The sequence below is a fragment of the Quercus suber genome, unplaced genomic scaffold, assembly GCF_002906115.3.
Source record: "Quercus suber isolate HL8 unplaced genomic scaffold, Cork oak 2.0 scaffold_41, whole genome shotgun sequence".
Lineage (NCBI taxonomy): Eukaryota > Viridiplantae > Streptophyta > Magnoliopsida > Fagales > Fagaceae > Quercus > Quercus suber.
In genome coordinates this window covers 1,517,509-1,535,257 of record NW_027069506.1, presented here as the reverse complement: position 1 = coordinate 1,535,257, position 17,749 = coordinate 1,517,509, and the positions used below count along the sequence as shown (strand labels likewise).

The 17,749-nt window shown below is 33.9% G+C and overlaps 1 protein-coding gene across 1 annotated transcript; it reads right to left on the bottom strand.

The window, feature by feature from the left end:
• Nucleotides 1–5,269: 5,269 nt before the first annotated feature.
• LOC111990209 (probable WRKY transcription factor 43) lies at nucleotides 5,270–9,914 on the bottom strand. The gene is made up of 2 exons (XM_024021991.2): nucleotides 9,427–9,914; nucleotides 5,270–5,617 (listed from the first exon to the last, which is right to left on the bottom strand). The coding sequence occupies exons 1-2, from the start codon at nucleotides 9,810–9,812 to the stop codon at nucleotides 5,440–5,442; spliced, it is 564 nt and encodes a 187-aa protein (XP_023877759.1). The 5' UTR covers nucleotides 9,813–9,914; the 3' UTR covers nucleotides 5,270–5,439.
• Nucleotides 9,915–17,749: the final 7,835 nt, after the last annotated feature.

The window sequence follows — 17,749 nt, the reverse complement described above, 5'->3', positions numbered from 1 at the left end:
TTCTAATAAGGCTCTCCAATTCATTACATAGGCCAATAAGGAGTTTGAAGCAACTCATGATGTAAGTGGGTATTGCTTGCACTACTACTTTAATCAATATCTCTCTCCCAGCTTGTGAGAGTAATTTTTCTTCCCACCCTTGCAACTTCCTCCAAACCCTCTCCTTTATAAAGTTGAAACTAGCTTTCTTTTTTCTCCCCACAAAGGATGGTAACCCTAAGTATTTCTCATACTGCTTGATCTCCGGCACCCCCAAGGTTTGTTTGATATGCTGTCTGATTCCTTCTAAAGTAAGCTTGCTAAAGAAAATGGTGGTTTTATTCCGGTTTATTTGTTGGCCAGAACAACTCCCATATACTTCCAGGATCCCCAAAATATTATTGCATTCCTGCTCAGTGGCTTTGCAAAAGAGAAGACTATCATCTGCAAAAAGAAGATGTGTTAGTCTCAGGCTATTTCTGGACAAAGCAAATCCCTTAATGTCACCACGGTTGGCAGCTTGGGAGATTAGACCATTCAACCCCTCAGTACACAGCAAGAATAAAAAAGGAGATAGAGGGTCACCCTGTCTAATTCCTCGGGTTAGGACAATCATACTAGTAGGCTCACCATTGACCAGGATTGAGTAGGATACAGTGGTTATGCAAATCATCATCAATCTAATCCATTTTTCATCAAACCCCATTCGCCTCATCACTGCTTCCAAATAGACCCATTCCACTCTATCGTAAGCTTTACTCATATCAAGCTTTATGGCCATAAATTCTTCTTTCCCTGTGTGTCTCTACATACTATGTAAAGACTCAAAAGCCACCAAAATATTATCCGAAATCAGCCGACTTTTCGTAAAGGCACTTCGGTTCTCAGTTATAATTTTTGGTAGAATTTTTTTAAGTCTATTAGCTAAAAGCTTAGAGAAAATTTTATACAATACATTACAAAGGCTAATAGGCCGAAATTCAGACACAAATTCTGGATTTTTAACCTTAGGAATGAGAGTAATAAAAGTGTGATTAAGGTTAGCAGGTAAAGATGCAGAGTTGAGAAAATAAAGCACAGAAGAGGTGACATCCTCACCTAATAAATCCCAATAGTTTTGATAAAAGATAGGAGGCATACCATCCGGACCTGGGGCTTTTAGAGGGGCCATTTGCTTGATTGCTTCTTGTACTTCCAGAACTTCAAAATCAGCCACTAATCTTGCATTCATCTCATCACTGATAATGGGATAAATAAACTGAGTAGTGCTCTCTAGATTTATGGGATTGGCCGATTTAAACAAGTCTTGGAAATAGGCTACAATTGTTTCTGCCACTTCAGTTTGGTCCCCACACCACGTGCCATCACCTTTTTCGAGAGAAGAGATTGAATTTTTCCTACACCTTTGTGTGGCTCTTGCATGGAAATATTTGGAGTTCTTATCTCCATGTTTTGCCCATTGCACTTTAGACCTCTGCAACCACATCCGAGCCTCCTTGTCCCTGAGTATGTTAAGTTCCAGCATCAATTCCCTTACCCGAAAATTATGCCCAGATCTTATAGCTTCCTTTTCGGCCTGCACCACCTCCTTCTTCTTTTGTTCTAGCTCTTTTCTTACACTACCAACATTTCTCAAACTCCACTTCTTAAGCTCAACCCCACATCTCTCAATTTTTTTGATTACTTTAGTACCTAGATCAGTTGAATCAAGTTGAATCATTCACGGCCCAAACAGCTTGAATAGTATCAGTACACTCTCTCTCTGTAAGCCACATTTCTTCGAACCGGAAAGGTTTGGATGCACTCGGTAAGATCAAGTTCCTCGGCACTATCCAGATTGGGCAATGGTCTGAAGAAAAAGATTGCAAGTGATGTACAATGGTCCCAGCAAATCGAAGTAGCCACTCACTGTTAGCCAAACCCCGGTCTAGTCGCTCCCATACCGAATGACCATCATTAAAGTGTTTCTTCCAAGTGAACTGAGAACCAGTAAAGCCAAGGTCCATAAAACCACATTCATCAATAGCATCTCTAAAAAGTTTCATTTGAGAATGGCTTCTAACACTACCTCCCAATTTCTCCGATTGCCTCGTTATTTCATTAAAATCCCCCAAACAAATCCAAGGGAGTATCATACGAGAATTGAGCTTTCGAAGTAGATTCCAAGACTCTATTCTTTTGTGTGTAACGTGCTCACCATAAAAACCAGTAAATCGCCAAGCTCCCTCTTTACCTTTGTCTACCATAGCATCAATATGGTTTTTTGAGGACGTTTCAACATGTAAATCAACATTGTTCTTCCAAAAAAGAGCCAAACCTCCAGCTCTATTTATTCTTCCCACAAAGTGCAAATTCTCAAAACTTAAATCTCTTTTGATTTCTTTTAGCCTAGCTTCATCTGCCCATGTCTCGGCCAAAAACACGACAGAGGGATCTTTTGCCCGGATTAAATCTCCAAGCTCTCTCATTGTACATGGGTTCCCAAGCCCACGACAGTTCCATGCTAAACAACTCATTGGGACTGGCAGGGCTGCTCAGCAGCCTCCGCCAATAAACTGTGATCTCCACTAGAAATCTGTAACTTCTTTCGGGATTGTGTTGCTTCATCATCCCCATCCAGTACTGAAGGACGTTTGCCTAAAGTAGGTGCATGTATGTTTTGCTCTTCACTTTGTCTCAGACGTGCCAAACGTTTCCAAGTTCTCAAACATAATTGGTTCTCCTCAAGACCACGTGGCTCATTAGTGGAGTCATGTGCATCATTATGGGTCAAAGGAATAGTCTTGTCACTTGAATGTACCTGAACATAATGACTAGACAAGCCAGGAGACAACTCATCCATAATACCCGGGTTAGCTAAACCAGAAGTATGAGAATGATATTTGTTAATTTCCATATCAATCTCCTGGATTTGCTCTTCAAAGTTAACCAAATTTGTATGCGTGTTACTAGGCATCATAATAGGCAAAGAATCAGAGGAATCCTGAGTTTTACCTACATGGGAAGTATGCGTGACAGATGCCCTATTACTCGGGATTTCAACATTTTGATTAACCTCAGAAGATTCGAGATCAACTAGGTTTGTGGTGGCTTCCCGCGGCGGTGCCGTCCCTTGCATTCTCACCTCTGGTTCACGTCTAGACCTTGCAGAAGCATCTTCACCACCAAAGTCACCTCATGTGCCTGGCACAAACACAAAGGACTTTTTTCCCACTGAAAATGGGTCAGCCCTAAGCCATGAACCATATTCTTGTTGATTTAGAGACAATGAACCCTTACTAGATAACCACACACTACATTCCTAGGCATCATGCAACACCATCCCGCACCAGTAGCAAAAGTCAGGCAACTTCTCATACTTAAAGTTTACCCAAACCTCTTTGCCATCGCCAAGCATAACCTTACGTCCTCTGCTGAGTGGTCTTGTAACGTTGATGCCAACTCTGACTCTTAAGAAATTACCACCAATTAACTCACCAGTTTGTGAGGCTTTTGATACGTCCCCAATGCTTTTACCAATCCCATAGGCTGTCCTCTCATTCAATTTGTTCACAGGGAGTCCATGGATTTGAACCCAGAAAATAACTATAGGAAATCTCAAACTCCGGATAGGGCAGGATCCATCATAATGAGAGAGGATTATGAGGTGTTTATCATAAGTCCACGGTTCGGTTGCTAAAACCCTTGCAGCCTCGTTTTCATTAGTAAACACAAATAGCAAGACATGGTCTCCTACGTCTCGGATCTCGAAACCGTTCCGGGTTTTCCACAACGGCTTGAGAGTTCTTCCAACAGCCTCAACGCTAAGTGCCCTTCGCGTCATAAACTTACCTGCCAGTATCACCTCTTTAGTAGCAGGGTTATCTTGATCCAGAGTAACCTTGCTATTTTCTTCTTCCAAGAGAGAAAAACGTTTCCAGTCGTTCAGTACTTCCTCCATTGTAGCAGGTCAATCCGTATTGTAGAAGGAGAGAAAGAAAAGGATTACTGTTTCCCCACCCCAAAAAAACAGAGACCACTAGCCCTACTATTGACGTATCAATAGAGGGGAAGAATATCACTCCTAACGGAAGATAATAGGTTCTACAGTCGCGCCACTCTAAACTAGGTTAGAGAGGCGTGAACAGAGAAAAAAGTAGTCTATTTTAGAATAATAAAAGCAATAAATTTGGTAGATTGTAACTAGGACCAAAAGCTTTGTATTCTTTTGCATAGATTGTAACTAGGACCCAAAGCATTGTAAGGTTTAATTTACCAAAATTGTACTCTTCTTTATTCAATCAATGACAATGAAGCATTTTATCATGTAATTTGTATTTATTTTTTCTTATTTTTTTGCATAAAAAATAAGTGGCGACTCCACACTTGAAATAACATGTATTTTTTAGAGATTGTGGGTATGACGGTTGGAAGTCTAAAAGCATTGCCAAAGCAAAAATAGATATTGTAGGTGTAACAGTAATGGTGGGAATGATAAAAGGATAGTGGGAATGCTAATTAGAGTAGAGGAAATGCTGTATGGTATAATTAGATAATAAACTGCTAAATGCTGGCCCTTTTTTTAATAGATGTAAATATATAATAGGTAATAACTAAGCAATTGAATTGAAGGAAAGGCAAACGGGATACTTTTTTATTTTATTTATTTTTTATATTTTATATGAAGGATCTTTAGTATAATAAAAAAAAAATGCAATATTTATGGGGGTTTCAAATGTAAGTGATTTTTTTTAAATAATTATTTCTATTTTATAATTACATTGTTCATTATCAAATGGTAATATATATATTAGTGAATAATATATACATGCATCATCACTTTTAAGAGCATTAAATACTAAAAATTTGTAACATACCAATAATTTAGGATTAAATATGATGCCACATGTTAGATGTGATGTGTTATAGAAAAATTATTACTTACCATGTGACATCATTTGTACACATCATTCTAAATGGATAGAAAATTGCGTCACTTGTCATTATTGTGTGCATTCATCAATTATGGAATCCAACTTTTATATTATATTATAAATAGGGTAATTTTAAAAACTTATACATTTTTATTTGAAAGACAAATGTATTAAATAATGTGCGCTTAAAAAGTTAGATTTTCTAAACATGGCGAAAATAGTAATTCAAACTGCACATCTTTAGTTTACATTTCCATCATCGAAGAACATTTTTGCATTTATAAAAACAAGTATTTTAGTGTGGTCATGATGTTTTGGCACAATTAGAATTATCGAAAACGATAAAGATAAAGGTGATCATTATAGAATACGCAAAGTAACATACCAATGCGATCTTGACGATGGTATACAATGAGAATACGTACGGTTCATTTACACAAATTAAGTCACAGATAAGATGCACTAGTATTTGGGGTTATGACCATGAAATAGCAAGAATGAAGACACTTGTGCTTGTTATGTTCTTGTACCATAGCACACAATGAGCTTAGAACCTAGATAGAAATTGCATTTGCTTCAAAAGAGGAGTTAAGGTTTCCATCAGCTTCTCACAGGGATGATTGTGAATGCCCTCATATGTTGTCACCACAATGCTCGTATCTTTGGATAGCCTTTGGACTTGTTTCTTCACATTGCATGTGTGATGCGTGCACCGATAGTAGCTCCTTTGTCCAAGTTTAATAAAGAAAGTCAAAATTCATAGTTTCTTTTTTCAAATCAATTCAGTAAAATCAATATTTCTGGATAACTATGATTTGATTACCACTATCACTAATCCATATGATTTCAGCAAATAAAACTATACATAATTATTAGGATATCCTACAATAATATTAATTTTACAAATCGTAATTATGAAAGTACTATGGTAGCTCAACAAATTTAATTGAGAATTAATTATGGCCAAGGCTCTCTCTAATTCATGAGTAATACTAATACTCAGATGCTCCTAAAGCACATAGAATAATGATCATTCCCTTCACATTTATAGTAGGATCCATTTATTAAATTCATGATGGACCCCACCATGAATTTAATAGACCCTATTATTTATCCATGCTTCAAAAGTACCTAATAATTTTTCCTAATTAAGACAATAAATAATAAGTAATTGATGATATACAATTGATCTCCTAGTTTATAGTCTCATCTCCATAATTAAGAGTGGGCTAATATATTTAAGATTTCGGTTTTATTTTTTACTTTTTTTATGTTCACTTTATTGTGATTGCTCTTTATCATTAGGTGAATATACTAATTTTTTTTTAGTGTAGGCGGGTATATTTGAATTCATTCCCCTTGATGATAAGAGACTTTAATCGTTAATCTAACTAAACTAAAATTCGTATACTCAATATTTAATTGGTATAATTTATTTAAAATTTAATAGTATTATCAATGTTGACATGGTATGCTAAACATTAAACTTGATCACAATAATAACTCTAACGTAATTTCTTTAATGATTACATATGTATTTAGAAGTGAAGTCAGGATTTTAGTTTAGGAAATTAAATAAGATTGAAATAAAAGGTTGAACACAAAGTTAATTTAATTAAATATATAATGTATAATATAATGCAAGTAAAATGTTAATTAAACATTGATTGACATTGAAAATTGGTTTAGCCAAAAAAAAAAAGATTGACAAAACTTAATGTAAATGTTACCTATAATTTATTTTTTCATGCTTAGGGTTAGAGTTAAGAGTTAAGAGCTAAAATACTCATTGTTATTTTTAAGATAGGTGACTATAATTACATATTTCAAACAAATAAAATATTTAAATAAAAATAATCAATATATTATTATAAATTATTTAATTAAAAAAATTAATTTAAATATTAGTTATTCAAAACATTCATTTGATTAATTAAAAGTAAAAAAAAAAAAATTTAACTTAGAATTATTACAAGTACGATAAAATACTCAATATATTATTATAAATTATTTAATTAAAAAAATTAATTTAAATATTAGTTATTCAAAACATTCATTTGATTAATTAAAAGTAAAAAAAAAAAAATTAACTTAGAATTATTACAAGTACGATAAAATACTCAATTTTTAAAAATGTTATATGTGTACTTTGATTTTAAAGAGATTGTATGCATTTTTTTTTTATTAATTAAATTAAAATCATCAATGTTCAAAAGAGATTGTATGACTTTAGATTTTTTTTTTTTTTTTGAAATCACAGTGTATATTCTTTCTATCTTAGCTTCAATGTCCAACTATCAACAGGTGGGTTTATTATTAAAAGCAATTCTTAAAAATTATGTATCGATATAGAAGAATTTAAAAACAACAAATAATAGTAATAAAATTTTGGCACATTTATTAGGGGATGTAATGTATTTTATAATATTAAGACACATATAGACATATTTTCAATAAAGAATTTTTGAATCCATATTACTATTAAAAAAAAATGTGTAAAGACAATATTTTTCACAACCGTATGTTAAATAGATTGTGATGGATATACAATAAAAACGATGTTGCTGGTAGTCCTAGTGAAAGTATCGTTACATAATCATAATTTGTTACATTAATAAGTTGTGAATTATATTGTCCCTAAAGTATTAAATTTTGGAATTTTTTTTTTTTATTTTTATTTTTTTAATGTAAGGCCCCTTCCTCCTTGATCCCTGGTTTCGCTTATATATGTACATCAGAGAAAGAATGCGGAGACCTTGTGCCATTGATGCAATTGCTAAAACAACAAGGAGGAACGGGCCATCCTGAGTTTATTCAAGCATAAATCTATTAAATTCTAGTGCAAATTGATTTTGTTTTTACCTTAAAATAGCAAGTAGGAATAAGAAACATGGTTTGTTCAAGACTTAATTAACTATGTTTGAAATAGAAAGAAATGAGGTGAAAGGTGGCCAAAATATATTAATCTTACTATATTTTGATTGCCCTTCCCTTCTCCTCTCATCTTTATCTACCCAAACGCATGATAAATGAATGGAGAAGAAGGAATGTGAACTATTATAAATAAATAACCGAAAAGTAAAACAAATTACATTTTTTGTTAATATTCCTAATCCATTTTTTGGGCTCCAACCTTACTCCTCAAGCTATCATTGCCAGTCCACTTAATTTCTTGCACTTAAGAAAAAGAGTGGGATGAAATATGGGTACCCTTCTTCTATTTGGATGCCCTCGCAAGGCCCTTATCTCAATTTTCTCTCAAATTTGAAGATATTGAAAGGGAATCATACTAATTTAATGAATTTTTTTTTTTGTTTGTACTTCCCTTTTTTTATCTTGATCTATTATATTTACTAACATTCCAAGAAAACCCTAATCACTCATCACTCTATAATACATTAATACTTCATTTTTTTTTCTTCTTCTCCATTCTGCGGCCAAATTAATTAGGGAAGGGGTACTTATATATTCCCCCCAGCCTCCTATCAAACATTCAAACATCCCAATAATAAATAAGGCATAACTATTTGCTCCTCATCTCTCTCTTCAAAAATCCAAACCTTGGAGGCCATTAAACTTAAAGGAGCAAAGTCATTGTGTAGTGAAAAATGGCAAGGATACAAATATATATATATATATATATATATATATATATATANAGCAATAGATGGTAAGTGTTTAGGACAATAAGAAATTGTTTTGAAAAATTTGCAGCTTTCTAATTCAAAAATAAAAATGTGTATGCATGAAACTTTTATTTCTTTCCATATATAGAGCCAGACATGTTGCTTGTCCTTAGCCAAAAAATAAAAACGTTTGCTATCTTTAGAACTTTAATTAAATGATCATAAAATTATTGAAATCAATGTGTGATCAATAACTTTCTTTTATATATATATTATATATATATATATATATATATATATTTATCTTGCAACACCTTTCATTGTTCTAACATTTGTTTTTTTGGTTCATTGTTCAGATTAATGACAGTATCTACCAATCTTGCTATATATATGTTAAATTTGTTCTCTAGATTTTCTAGACGGACTAAAAAGCATATGGCTAGATTTGTGCTTCATTGAATGTGAAAATTATATATATATATATATATATATTTATCTTGCAACACCTTTCATTGTTCTAACATTTGTTTTTTTGGTTCATTGTTCAGATTAATGACAGTATCTACCAATCTTGCTATATATATGTTAAATTTGTTCTCTAGATTTTCTAGACGGACTAAAAAGCATATGGCTAGATTTGTGCTTCATTGAATGTGAAAATTGAAGTTCGAAGCTGGGATCAAGATTAACGACCTATAATTCTTAATTTGAGAAGATATATATGTTGGTTAAAAGTAGCTTAGCTAATAACAACCAAGAAACATGTAACAAAGCTTATATAGAACCACCATATACACACACACACACACACACACACACACACACACATATATAATATATATCTGTAAATAAAGCCATGCAACGTAATAGGTATGAAAACTTATATAATAAATGAGTAGCCAGCACACCTGGGATAAACGCTGTTCTTCACAGCTTTCTGCCCATACTTTCTCCATCGATACCCATCATCAAGTATATCATCTGCACTCCGAGTCTGAAATGCAAACCTAGGCCGTGTTGCTTTTTTTATCCTACCACCACTTTTCCTCTTCTCCTTATTATTATTATTATTATTATTACCCTTTTCATGATCCAGTACAACCCCATTTGAGGAACCACTTAATTCCATGATAGGCTTAATATTATTCTCAGCTGATGGGAAGCCAGTTGGTTGAGCTGTAGAGAGAAGGCTGATCCAGTCAATTTCTGGGTCTAATGAGGGTGTGAAGAGGAAGGGAGGGTTAATGTTATTTGGTGGTAGTGACGATGGGGTTGAGGAGGTTTGGCCTTCCATTGATGTGTAATGGGCTAGCTCCACTGAGAATATGTTGAGAGAGAAGATGAAAAGGTTGGAGAATGAAAGCTTATAAAGAGAAAAATTTAGGATGGTGCGGAAGGTGAGAAGGGGTTGGACTGACACACAGAGAGAGATATAGATGCTTAATTATTAATATGAAACTTATTATAGGGGTTGAAATGAAAGTAGAGGTATTTATGTCTTGCAACTAAGGTAAAGCCAACAACATTTCAACTACTTCTGTTCAACTGCCCCTGCTGCAAGTAAAAGGAGACGTGCCCCAAGACCTATATCGTTATCATCTATGCATTATTATGCATATATATATATATGTATATATATATATATATGCATTAATGTCTTATCTTATATATTCTCTCTCTCTCTCTCTCTACACGTTTTATATTTACATATAATGTACTATATGTTAATTGTAGAATATATTATATACATACAGCCAGGTTATGACTCTATTGGATCATATTAGAGCATGACAGAACAGAGCTTCAGGTACAGAACAGAGCTTCAGCTACAAGTCGTTTTGTATAGATAATTATAGAGCTACAAGTAGTACAGTCTTGATGTAATTAGTTAGATAATGATAGACACATGTTAGCTCTGTATTGGTAAGCTTGTTAGTTAGTTAGATTAGTCAGTTAGCTTCACCGGGTGATTCTCATTGTATATAAAGTACTGAGTTCCTTTTTTTATCAATACACTGAATCTTTCACATACATATTTTCCCTCTTCTTCCTTTTTCTGGTTCTTCATGAGTTCCACCATTGTTGAGGGTGTATGTGCTTGAATTCTATTACAAAAAGCTAAACGTGATTGTGGGATCCAAACGGTCACTAAGAGTAAGTGAAAACTGCCTTGTTAGAAGTGTTGACAAATGAAATCACAATCAATCTCATTGTTTTTGTTATTGAAAGGCATCATTATGGGTGATTTGAATGGCACTACAATTGTCAGTCGACAGGTGTACTAGTGATCTAAGGAGCATACATGTTAATCAAGAGCCAAAGAAGTTAAGAGTAGCTTGAAGGTGGTTATCGACACGGTATTTTATTCACCTTTGTTTTGCCTGTAAAATCCCAATTTGAGCAAAAAAATAAAAATACAATTTTCATCCCAGGATAAGGAGAATGTTTGATTTGATGTCACTTATCCCAACCAAATGTTGGAATTGTCAATTTTAAATGCCAAGGGGAAAATGACCAAAATATCCTTTGTTGATCAAGTTTTAATCGAATTAAATGAGGGACAAACAACTTCAAAATTTTATTCAACTACTAAAATTCATCATTTTACATTAAAATTGACATTGTCTATTGCTTTTCCCAAGTTTGGCCACGGTTGACCTGGGTCTAACCAATGTTTGACCAAGATTTGACCGTTTAATCTTGATAAATTTGGACACACATTATGAATAATTGAATTCTCTTTAAAAATGATAGCTCATAAGTCGAAATAAGGCTTGAAACAAGCAAGATATTGCAAAAACAGTAAAATGGAATTCATCCAACACTTGTGCAATACCCTGCAAATTTTAACATATTGATTATTATTTTATTAATTACGTATTTTACACAACATAAAAAGGAGATTAAAATTTTTATAAATGGTTTGCATTGAGAGTGGCAACTTTGGGCTGAAAAAAAAAAATTTAATTAAGAGATTGGACTTTGTTTATAAAACCCTAGCCCACCAACCTATCTATATAGTATTAGGCTCCGTTTGAGAGGAGTGAATGGAATGGAATGTAAAGGAATAAAAAGAATAATTTTAGAATATTCTTCCCTTCTCTTGTTTGGGAGTTTTAATAGAGGGAATGGAAAGTCCATTCCTTTGTTTGGGAGTTTAAGTGGGAGGAAATAAAATGGGTAGGAGAGAACACTCATTCCTTTCTATTCCCTTAAAACCTCAAATTTTCATTCCCCCCAAAATTGGGAGGAATGGGAGGGAATGAAATTAGATTTAATGATTTTTTTACTAAAACTCCCAAAATACCCCTATATATTCAACAATTTATTTTAAAACAGGGGTTTAATAGTAATATTGTCATAAAATGATTCCATTCCATTCCCTCAATTTTCATTCATTTCCATTCCTTTATTTTAAGACATCCAAACAAGGTTACTTAATTCCATTCCATTCCATTCTTTTCCATTCTTTTCCCTTACTTAAATACAATCCATTCCTTTCCATTCCCTTATGATCATCTCATTCCATTCCATTCCATTCCATTCCCTTATGAACTCCTAAGCGGAGCCTTAAATAAAAAGAAAGTGTTCCTCTCTCGTTTTTAAGCCGCCAGCTTTTATTCCCACTCTCTTATTCTCACTGCCCTTCCCCCACACACACCTTTCTTTCTCACCAGACCAACCTCTTTCAATATTTTTCACATTGTTTCGTATTTGGGGGGAAAAAAACAAGTTTTTATTTTTTATTTTTGCTAAAAATAACAAGTTTTCTAATTCTGCGAGCCTTCTGTAAGTTCATCATCTTTAATACATTGATATCAATCATAAATTGATGCTGCTTTTTTTTTTTTTTTTTTTTTTCTAAGAAAGCCGATTAGGTGATAAAATAAACTTTACTTTAATAAATTTTAAAAGCAGTGTGATATAGGGCCCGTTTGTTACTGGTTGTTAAACAACAGTTTTCACTGTTTAAATACACTTACTTGCATTTTCACACTTTTTCACCTACACGTAATGCTACAACCACATTTATTTTACAACATTTTACTAACTATTGATATAGCAAATTCTTATTAGTTCTAATATGGATCTACTACTAACATCACATTTATGTTTATCAATGATTATTTGAAAATTACTAAAGCTACATCAGCAATTTGTAAAAATGTTGTAAACATAGTTTGTATCTATAGCATTACTCTTTTCAAAGAGTAATGCTACAGCCACAAACTATTTTACATCAGCAATTTGTAAAAATGTTGTAAAATAGTTTGTGTTTGTAGCATTACTCTTTTCAAAGAGTAATGCTACAGCCACAAACTATTTTTCAACATTTTACAAACTATTGATGTGACAGAATTCTTATTAGTTCTAATATGGGCCACCCACTAATATCCATTCATGTTTATCCATGATTTTAAAAATTATAAAGTCACATCAGCAATTTGTAAAAATGTTGTAAAATAGTTTGTCTATAACATTACTCTTTCCAAAAATACAAACAACGTTATTAGAAATTTCTTACCAACCCGATCCATAACAAATATTTGTCATTAGTTTAGTATGTTGTGGGAATAAAAAAAAGTTTTAATTTTTTATTTTTGCTAAAATAACAAGTTTTCTAATTCGGTGAGCCTTCTAGTAAGCTCATCATCTTTAATAGATTGATATCAATCATAAGTTGATGCTTTTTTTTTTTTTTTTTTTTTTTTTTTTGTGATCTAGAAGTAAGCTGATTAGTTTTATGGCTTCACAGTTTCTATAATTTTGGTTGTAATCCAATTTCATAAGTATTCGTATGTGTTGGGCCTTTTTGTATTCTGGGCTGAATTGTTCCTACCATATTGTGGTCCAATAGTTTTGGGGTATAAGAGTCGAGACTGGCTCAACAGAAACCCACCTTAAGCCAACTTGTGCACAAGTCAAGACCCCTTTACAGAGATCTTGATCACATGTCCACAGCAGGGGATGCTGTCATAAAAACGTTATGGCAGGAGAGACATAATATAACATGATAATAACAAGAGGTATTCTAACTAAAGTGCTCGCTGCCAACCAAAGATAATATCTAAACAACTTTGCAACTAGAGAAATGCGATAATATAAGTATGGCAGAAATAAGTTAGGAATAATGAAAAGAATAATGTTAATGCTTTAACAATCATACTAAAAGAGGGGAAGGGGATTAGTCTGCTAAACTTGGCTCCTTAGCAGATTTAAGTCCAAGAAGTGAACCAATCTCCAACGTGGGCAATCTCACAAGGAAATCCTGCCATAGAAATTGCGTACTTTGAAAGAATGGGCTTAAGTGGCTCAATCTCGAATCCTTTAACTTGCTAGAGAGTAGGCTATTGAGAGGGAGAGAAGGTAGTATCCTATTGGTGCATGCCCTATTACACTTTTGTTTTTCTCACTTCACTTCCTACTCTCTTATTTTCTTTCTTTTTGTTTATCCTCTCTGTTTTTTTCTCTACTTTCTATTTCTCTCATCTTTCTATGTTTCCTACTGTTCTTCCTTATTCTCTCATTTTGTTTACTGTGCATAGCTAAGGCTTTTTTATACTACCTGCTGTGATAAGATTTATCATTTTACCCCTCAACTGCTTTTGGTCTATTGTGGATATCCTTCCTTGGCCAGCCATTAGTCTGCTGGCTACTAAGCTACCACAATTGCCATGTGCTGGTTGCGCCACATTCCACTCCTAGACAAAAGGAGTTTTGTTTTATTTTCTTGTTTTTCGTAGCATTCCCATCCGGATAAGGGTTGGGTATTCTCTCTTACTAACTCCTACGGCATGCACCTAGTAATTCCAGCGCATCTTTCCCTTTTTTGAGTGGTATGTCATCCCAACAGAACATCTCTCCCAAAAGAGCTTGAGCAGGAATCCCAAAATAGACTTCCCCCTTCTCCCCACTGCTAGACCATACCATCTCTTACCTCTGACTCATGGCACACCGCCCCTGTATTGGCTAGGTACAAGTGAGTGGTGTCTAGACCTTGTGCTTGCTCCACTCCCATATAAGTCCATGGCTTGTCTGCTATTCATGCATTTGCCATTGCCTGCAGGTTTGTTTGATCTTGCTGCGCATTTTGCTTCTTAGTTTTTAACTCTTTGTGGCATGGATGAGTCATTGGGTCTTCATTCTTTTCATCTCGTTTCTTCTTTGGGCTAGGTATTGCTTAGGCATGGGCCTTTTCTTCTTTAATTCAGCACTTGTCTCCTTTTACTTCTGGTTTACAGGTCAATTGGTATTCTTGCCATGCCGCTGCACTACTTCTGCCTTGATATCGCTTAACTTGTGCTAGCTGGACCTCTTTTGGGCCTGCCATGTATTATTCCTTCTCTTAGTTCAAGTCGCCCAGTATTTTTGTTGGGTCAATTCTTATATTATCTTGGGTTTCCTCGGCCCATTTTATTCCTTTGGACATCCCTGACCCGCTTTATTCCTTTGGGCCTCCTTGGCCCACCTCATTCTTAAATTCTCATAGGTTTTTGCTAAATCTTTTGGACTTCCCTGGTCCAATTACTGTATCCTTTACTTTTGGAGTTTGTTGGCCTTTGCACCAATCCCAGCTACTAATTTCTCTCTTTGGGCTCTTTCGGCCAATCTTTGCTTACTTTCTACTTCTTATGATTCCCATGAGCTTACTACTTCCTTCTCTGGGCTCCCTTAAGCCCATTTATTTTCTGTAGGGCCCTTTTTACTATTTCATAGGCCTGTGGACCATTATTCATGTCATTCAGGTTTAATGGTTCTTTCTTACTTTGCTAGTTCTTCTTCCTTCACCCCTTTTATATTGTTGGGCTTCTTCTTGTTATTGGGCCTTCTTGCCAAAGTGGACATCAACACCGTGATTTCACAATTTTTTATCTCCCTAAATGTTAAGATGCTTACAAATGGTTATATGTAATAAAGAAGAGAGATACAAAGATGGGTTCAAGTTACACCTAATGTAACTTCAAAAGAGTTACACCTATTATAAATCACTAATTTCTCACATATCTAATGGTAGAAAAAATGCTAATATTTATTTATTTCCAACTCATCTCATCTAATTAATACTAGCATTTTTGTACCTCTCTTATTTATTACATATAATCATTTATAAGCATCTTAACATTTAGGGAGATAAAAAATTGCAAAATCAAATACCTATGAAACTAGATTACATCCAAAACTAAAGAAACTATGAAACCATAAAACTAATCAGCTAACTTCTAGTTCTCAAAAAAAAAAAAATTAAATAAATAAATATTAGCTAACTTCTCCAATCTCTATCTCTCTTGGTTAACTCTCAAACTCAAATGCAGGAATTTATCAATGTCCATCACAAGAACATTTTCAATGATACTTAGCAATTTCAGTAAAATCGAGAGCCTCAATGTTTGCGACTACCTTACTGACTACATGCCCATGGGAAAAGGAAGAGCAAGCCAAAGTCACTGTGGCCTTGCCCAAAGGTAACTATATAAGAGTTACACAGGTATAACTTAAACTCATCTCATATATATATATATATAGAGAGAGAGAGAGAGAGAGAGAGAGAGAGGAGGTCGTCAATGTACAAAGGAGAATTATTCTTGAAGAAAAGATACATTAATCATAACACACGCAGATAAACCGATTCACACTCCTTACAGGAAGGAAACAAACAACAGACATAGGATATAGAAACACAGTGGCGACCCCCACTGGGAGTTGCATCTGTAGGTGTTATGGCGTTTAAGATATCTATGATTGGAGCACTTATCTTCACAAGCTTTATCAGGCTTGTACACGGCATCTTCGCCTGGATGTTCTTTTGGTGGATCAATAAGCATTCGGCTTATATAGGGGCTCATCAGGTACTCCAACTCCACTTCGTCCTCGATAAGGCATTCGCTGGGGTGGTCATTGCACCGGACAGAGGCATTGCTCTTAACAAGGACAGCAGCACCAAAACAATGTGCGTTAATGAGCATCAGCATCACAAAGAATGCCACAGGATATATCCCTCCCTTGGCCTTCTGAACTTCCATTATTTCAGGGTTCCTTTATCTCACCCCTACAAGTATAGCTACTTGATCTTACTTTTCACAGCTCTTTCTCACACATTGTACTTGTATACCTTGAGAGGAGTACTTATAGTGATTATGAAAGGAGACTAGCGATGAGTGATGACCAAACGAAGAAGAATAATGCACCAGAGAATATTAGTTTAATTCGATGATTCTGTGTCATGCTTTTGTGGAATTCTTGTTCTATCCTTTTGTTACTTGGCTTACATGAAATCCGATTGAGGGTTTTATTTTTTTCTGTTTAACATAGCCAATATTTTTTATAACTTTCGATATAGGATGTTGTAATTAGGGCAGTAACTTTTTTTTTTCAGGATTTTTTTTAGCAAGACCATTAAGAATATTAAATTAAACAGAATTTAATAAAAAAAGAACTTAAATATATTGAGTTAATGACACTAGAAAAAAAAAAAAAAAAATTATATATATATATATGCATTAATGTCTTATCTTATATATTCTCTCTCTCTCTCTCTCTACACGTTTTATATTTACATATAATGTACTATATGTTAATTGTAGAATATATTATATACATACAGCCAGGTTATGACTCTATTGGATCATCTGCACGTACCACCTTTCTTTTTCTTTTTTTCTTTTTTTTTTCTTCACAAACTTTCACATGTATTGAAAACATGCAACAATCATATGTATGCAAGGTGTTACATGTCGTAGTAATTAATTTCAGTTTTTTTTTTTTTATTCATCCAAAAAAAAAACTATGGATTCCAACTCATCAAATTTCATATTTTTTAATGTGAAAATTTTTAATTTGCATTTTTACATGATATATTGTACATCTTTTGCAAAACATACATTTTGTGTATCTACAATGTAGGTTTACTTTATTAGTACAAAGTAGACCTATAAAAGTCCTTTCCAATAATAATTCCAACTCCAATGTTAATAGCGTATTATTTTGTCCATTCGATCTCAAATATCTGACTGATGAGGTGGTTGGGTTTTTTAGAGGAGAAATTTGAACCTTTGAGTTAAGTCTAAACATTAGAAATATCATAACATACAAGTTGACTATAATACTCTTAACCAATAGTATTCTATATTATGGACAATGTTTTTGCATATGCACAGCTTCCCATTGCTCTCTTCCCACCTCAACTCCAGTCTAGTTTCACCAAATTTTCGTGGCCTAATGTTCATTTTTTAG